General features: G+C 34.1%; 1 protein-coding gene across 2 annotated transcripts; it reads left to right on the top strand.

Moving 5' to 3' along the window:
* The first annotated feature begins 4269 nt into the window (after nt 1–4269).
* Nucleotides 4270–5832, top strand: LOC124841754 (transcription termination factor MTERF8, chloroplastic-like). Of its 2 annotated transcripts, XM_088115261.1 has the most exons (2): nt 4270–4402; nt 4550–5832. In XM_088115261.1, the coding sequence occupies exon 2, from the start codon at nt 4633–4635 to the stop codon at nt 5620–5622; it is 990 nt and encodes a 329-aa protein (XP_087971387.1). In that variant the 5' UTR covers nt 4270–4402; nt 4550–4632; the 3' UTR covers nt 5623–5832. The 2 variants fall into 2 exon arrangements, with proteins under 2 accessions (XP_087971387.1, XP_047174039.1); XM_047318083.2 differs by having other exon boundaries at nt 4276–5832.
* Nucleotides 5833–7054: the final 1222 nt, after the last annotated feature.

A 7054-nucleotide genomic window follows, 5' to 3' on the forward strand; every position in this document is an offset into this window, starting at 1 on the left:
ATTTGGTGAAAGAAGTGAAGAAGGATAGAGATGGAATCAAAAAAGACATCAAAAAGTGCAAAAGGAGAAGCCGCAACTACCGCTCAGCGGCAGTTTACCGCTGAGCGGCACTATGGCAATCACGTTGGCTCCGCTGAGGGGTGAAAAGGCCGCTGAGGGGAGGAAAAGAACTCACGCACTTACCGCTGAGCGTCATTATTTTGGGCGGGGGCCTAATTTTCTGTATATTTTAGAATAGTATATAAGCTTTAGGTCGTCCTAGGGTTTGTATCTTTGGCAGAGATGAAGCAAACACTCTTTTTTCCACCCCTTGAAGGAAGATCTTGGATGCTCAGGCTACCTTCTCCTCTTTCTAGGGTTCTATCTTTCTTTCATTCATTATTGTTCATCTAGTTTCACCATGAATATGGTGAACTAAACCTTGTATTGTTGTTGGGGAATCAATGTAGTCTTGTGAAACTCTCATATATGGAATTTGTGTTTTAACATCTTATATTAAGATACATGCTTTCTTTCATCTTTAGTTAGGGATTTTCCTCTTTGCTTAATGCTTGCTTTGTTTAACTCATTCATTGCCATGATTATTGATTTTGTCGATATGGGAACGTACGGGGAAATCTAGATCCGGGGAATTTCTCCCAATAGCATATTGGTTGCCTTTAAGCTCCTGCACTTCAGAACTAATTACTAGGAATGCTAGGAATTGTATGAACTCGTAATTAAGGATAGGCCTTCTTGCAAGGTGATTTAGAGAGTGGCATTAGCAATTGATGAAAAGAATGATGAATTCCTAAAGTATATGAGAGTGAACAATATGAAATTGATAACCCCAACAACATACTCATCCATTTAATTCATTAAAGTGTTTGTTTTCCTCTTTTCCATTGATCAACATTCATGCATACATGTTTAATTATTGTCTTTTGCATTTAAACCTACAATCAATTGTTTACAAGTCTCAAATAATCAATAAATCATATAACTAACTACGCTGTGAGTCCTTTGGGAAAACGATACTTGGTCTTACCTAGTTTTATTACTTGATATGATTCGGTCACACTTGCCGATTGTTAAACAAGTTTGTGGCGCCGTTTTTCGATGTTCATAAATTTGTCATCAGTCATCCAGCTTTGATAGAGAGCTTTGTTGCTGCCATTGTTGTTGTGGTTGGTTCTCAAATTGTTCGGCAGCTTGCCAAAATTGACTTTGATCCATGCTTGACTGAGGTTCCCACTAGTGGTTGAGATTACCTTGAAAGAATTGAGTGGCCATATAGTTAAATTCTTGTGCAAGCATTAGGCAGAAAACCCTAGAAAACACTTGTTAGCATAAAAAGATAGAGAAGATAAACTAATAAGATAAAAAGAAAAATTAAAAATATAGAAAGATAGGAAGATAGAAATAAAGAAGCTAGAAAGATAGAAGATAGAAAGAAAAAACGAAAAGATAAAAAGAATAAAAAGATAAGAAGATAAAAACTAGAAAGATGGAGATAAAGATAAAAAAATAATAAAGAAAAAGATAAAAAGATAAAAACAAAAAGATAGAAGATAAAAATAAAAAAAATAAAAAGATAAAAAGATAAAAATTCAAAAATCAAGTCAAAGCTAATCAATAATCACACAAATAGAATAGTTAAACCACGAGTCCCCAGCAACGGTGCCAAAAACTTATCAACCCTCGGCAAGTGTAACTGAATCGTATCAAGTAATAATAAAATGGTAAGACCAAGTCTCGTTTCACAAAGGACCCACGACCTAAACAATTGTGTGGTTTCTTGATTAAATAAGACTTGAAAAACCAATTCTTTAAGATTTAAATGCAAATACTAAAAAGTAAACATGAATGCATGTATTGATCAATTGGACAAAAGAAGCAAAACGTGATTGAAATATATGGATGATTATGTTGTTGGGGTTACCGAGTTCTCCTATCCACTCTCATGTATTCAAGAATTCACCTTTCTTCATTAATGTTAATGCCACTTTCTAATTTACCTTAAACCCGATGTCTCGGTGAAGAAAGCCTAATCCTAATCACTAGTTTGCAATGTCTTGTCTCCCTAGCAATTATTCATGCATTACATTCGCACAGAAGCTTAAAGGCAACCAATCCTCCTATCCCTATGTCTAGGTAATATTGCTCTTGGGAGAATTTCTTCATGTCTAGATTTATCTATATGTGTCCATAAAATTAAAATCAATGATCATGCAATTGAATGGGTTAAACAAAGCATGCATAGAGTATAGAAGAAAAACCCTAAATATTAATGAAAGAAAGCATATATATTATAAAGAATGAATTCAAAACATGAGACTTTCAAAGGATTACAACAGTTCCCCAACAACAATGAAGGTTTAGTTCACCATAATCATGGTGAAACTAGATGCAAACCAATGAAAGAATGAAAGATAGAACCCTAGAAAGTTGAGAAAGGAGCTTTAACATCCAAAATCCTCCTCCAAGGGGTGAAGTTTCGCCTCTGTCTGCCAAAAGATGTCTACCCTAAGTCAACTAAACCCCTTTTATAATTTCTATAAATTACACAAAATAAGCCCAAGCCCATAAAAATGGCGCTCAGTGGCACTTTTGCCGCTCAGCGGTAAGTGCGACTCTTCAGAATGAAGCTCAGCTGCATTTTTAGCCCTCAACGGTGATTTTGGCACTTCAAAGCTGGCGCTCAGCGGTAATTACTGCTCAGCGCAACTTTTTATGCATTATGGTTGACTTTTCTGCATTCTGGTTGACTAGTTAACTTTTCTGGTTTCTAGTTGACTTTGTTGCATTCCAACCATTCGGTACTTTAACTCTTCTTTCAAATCATTACAATAACCTACAAAATCAAAGGAATCCAGCAAAAAACCATTAAATTCACCTTCAACTCTCTCTTATTCACAAAACTAAAGCAAAAACATGATTCCAAGCTAGTTTCTAAGTCATAAAGGTTGTTTTTGATGTCAAAATTAAGTATAAAAATAACGGTTTTTCGACTGTTATCGTTATCCAAGGCTCCAAAATTGTATTTGTAGAAAAAAAAAAGAATGACTGTTGGGAGTCAGAATTAATGCCCCATCACGTCGAACCCCTCAAAGAATTCGACATTTTGTGGAGTGACCCTTTGGCTTCATGCGCATAATAAAACGTCAAAGCCCTCAATAATTTGACGTTTTATGGGTTGGTTTAAAAGAAAAAATAAAAAGAATAACTATTGGCAATTAAAACGTCGAACCCCCAAAGAATTCGACGTTTTGTGGTTGGTTTAAAAGAAAAAAGAAAAATATAATAAAAAAGGGATTGACCCTTTGGCTTCTGGCTAGTTAATAAAACGTCAAAGCCCCAAAAGAGTTCGACGTGTAATGCCTTGCCTTCATGCGCATAATAAAACGTCGAAGCCCCTAGTAGTTAGACGTTTTATTGGTTGATTTAAAAGAAAAAATAAAAAGAATAACTGCTGGCATATAAAACGTCAAAGCCCAAAAGCATTCGTCGTTTTGTGGTTGGTTTATAAGAAAAAAGAAAAATATAATATAAAAGGGATTGAATTTACGTCGAGCTGGTTTTGGTCGTGACGTTAATTCATTTTAGACGACGAATTGGATTCCAAAACGACGTGGAGCGATTGAATTTATTTACAACAATATCACTGGTGATTATTAACGTTGGTTGTTCTGTTATGAACCGTTATGCGTATTATGCGTGTGATGCTATACACGATTTTTATATTAGTGTGAGAATAATTATCAAATATCAAAATTGAGTATTTTTTGAGAGTTATTCTTATATTTATAAGATTAATATGAATTTTGAATTTATATTCTTATTAAAATAATACTTGTTTAAAAATAAATTATAATAATTGAAGAATAAATAACAATTAATATATCATGATACTTATTTATAATATTTAAATATAATCCAAATATACGCTCCTTTATAATTAAAACCTTTAAATAAATCGTGTAAGGTATAATAGAAAGATACTACAATCATAATTTATTTTTTATTACATAACATACAAAATTCATCTCATTTCCCCGTATTTTCCTTTCGGACAAAAACATAATGGGAAAAGAGAGAATAATTACAGTTTGAAACGTAAATGAAGTAAAAAGGTTAATTTTTCTTCAAAAAAAGACATCGTTTTTTTTTTCAAATTCAAAGTATTTTTCCGTTGAGAAGTAAAAATATTTAAAATTTTGAGTTTGAATTTTAATAATTTATTTAAGATATAATAGTCATATTTTCTATTTACCATCTTGAATATCCAAATGAGAATCCCTAATCACCGTAAATGTGTACCCTTCTTATCACATCAGAATAACTACGGATTCTCCGAAACTCAGCTGATTTTCTTTGTCCTCGCGGTGCTCTTGGCCAAATCTCACTGCATTGAAATTTCTCGGTAAGTAAATGGTGCCCAATTTTTTCATTTCAAGATTAGTTGCATCATCATCGTTCACTGGCTACAAGGGTAGTCATCTTCTATTGGGTTCTCTGTTTCCATGCAAACACACTGCTTCACTTGTTTTCTTCAATTATTTCACTTCAGACACTTCCTCTGATTCTAAATCAGATGGAAAGCAACACAAAGGTTCCACCTTTACTGTGTCCGACCTCATCAACTCATGTGGGATGTCCCAAACTCTGGCTAGGGAACTCTCCAACAGGGTGAATTTGAAAACCCCAGATGGCCCAAATGCTGTCATTGATATCCTCAGCAACTATGGGTTCTCAAAATCCCAGCTTGCCAAGCTTGTGATGAGACATCCTTCCGTGCTATTTACAAATGTAGAGGATACCCTTTTGCCTAAACTCGAGTTCTTTCGTTCTATTGGGCTGTCCAACACTGACATACCTAAGATCCTGATTGCCAACCATGGTATCTTGAAGAGGCACTTGGAAAACTGCATCATCCCTCGCTATGAGATCCTAAAGAGTGTAGTTCTTGCTGATCGGGAAGTTGTTAGAGCTATTAAAAATGCCCCACTTGGTTTTGTGTATGGTGACTTAATGAATAGGTTGGTTCCAAACATTGACATTTTGAGGGAATGTGGTGTGTCCCAGGCTTCCATCACTCACCTGGTGACTAATTCTCTGTCTGCAGCATATGTGGAGCATTCCAGGTTTGTGGAAGCTATCAAGACAGCTAAGGAAATTGGATTTAGCCCTTTGAAAATGGACTTTGTTGTTGCTATTCACGTGCTTGTAACTATGAGGAAAGAAGTGTGGGAGTCAAGGTTTGAGGTTTATGAAAGGTGGGGCTGGAACCGGGAAATGGCTCTTCGAGCATTTAGGAAGTTTCCCAGTTTTATGAAGTTTTCAGGGGAGACATTTTCCAGAAAGATGAGTTTCCTTGTGAAGGATATGGGTTGGTCATCAGAAGCTATTGCTGAATATCCTCTAGTTGTAGCCTACAGCTTGGAGAAGAGGATTATTCCTAGATTCTCTGTAATAAAAATCTTGAAATCAAAAGGTCTCCTTGAGAAAAACGTGCACTTTAGTTCCATTATTTGCACAACTGAGGAAAAGTTCTTGGAGAAATTTGTCGTCAATTTTCAGAATGTTTTGCCCCTCTTACCAGACCTCTACAGAGGTTTGCTCAATCAATCTAATGTAGTGTAGCATTTGGTTGTTTTTATAGCTATGATTCTTTCTAGCTTCAAACCTTTTAAGTTCAATCCTAATTAGATCTTTAGTTTTTCTTGTTTTCACATTTTGTGCCATTTGAGTTCTATTTTGATACTGATTGTATAAATAAATAAGCTGATAAATCCCTTTACTGGTGATTTCCACTTTCAGTATCTTGGTTAATTTATCTCCATTTCCGTTGTATGTTCTATTTTAATGTGACCATACTATATATATATATATATGTATGTATGTATGTATGTATGTATGTATGGATATATATGTATGTATGTATGTATATATATGTATGTATGTATGTATATATGTATGTATGTATGTATGTATGTATGTATGAATGTATATATATGTATGTATGTATGTATGTATGTATGTATGTATATATATGTATGTATGTATGTATATATATGTATGTATGTATGTATATGTATGTATGTATGTATATATATGTATGTATGTATGTATATATATGTATGTATGTATGTATATATATGTATGTATGTATTTCCATCAATTATAAACGAAGATGAGATTTTATAGGCATGAGGATGTCTATATTTCTTTCTACCATAAACTATATAGAATGTGTTGGTGGAGGCCCCTGTTGTCTGTTAGAGCATGCAGAAGGGATCAATAACTAAAGTTGAATCAAACTACAGTTAATTGTGCTTTAATTACCATGTTGTAAAGTTGTCTTAAAATTTTGTAATCTTCCTCTACTTCTATGTGTCACTATAGTGCACACTGTTATGTCATGGATACATTTAGCATTGAACTATTTCCAGCTTCTGTTTCTCTTCATATTTTACACATTATCTCAAGGCAGTAGTAACCAGAAAGCAGGGGAAGGTTACCTTCACTATGTTTGTAATCAAAGTCTATTTAATGTTTCAATGTTTCTTTGATGAAGATGTCTAAGCACAATGTGCTGAAAGATCAAGTAGTATTGACTGTTATTAGTGAAAACTGGGATTTCTTTTATTTGTCTCGTGTTGAACGAGGCCATTAAGTTGATGGCAAGAGTGCACATGATTTCCCTAAGATATTTGAAACTGCATTTAAAGCATTATGGACTTGGATACTGTGCTATTGAACTGATTCTTTTAATATAAATTTTTCTACTTGGACACACAAGGACCCTTTTTTGTGATGGATTGTTTGGCCTTGGTCTTTTGAAAGATGAATTATTGTGAGGGATTGATTCCTTGCTTACTCAGATATACTTACTGACAATGTCATTCTGATTCTGGTGCTTTTGATAAATTTTTTTAAGAATCAATGATCATAATTTTGTCACTTTTATAGGTGGTTTTCAAATTAGTTATAGTAGCAAGTGGCTTTAATCTGATAGTACTCGATAGTACTTCATATTGGGGGACTTAAATTAGTTCATGGGAACTTACCTTTA

The sequence above is a fragment of the Vigna umbellata genome, chromosome 5 (genome assembly GCF_029865625.1).
Source record: "Vigna umbellata cultivar VRB3 chromosome 5, Vumbellata_1.0, whole genome shotgun sequence".
NCBI lineage: Eukaryota > Viridiplantae > Streptophyta > Magnoliopsida > Fabales > Fabaceae > Vigna > Vigna umbellata.

Excerpts from the sequence above, each read along its gene's own strand:
- LOC124841754 (XM_047318083.2), top strand. The coding sequence starts at position 4,411 with ATGGTGCCCAATTTTTTCATTTCAAGATTAGTTGCATCATCATCGTTC.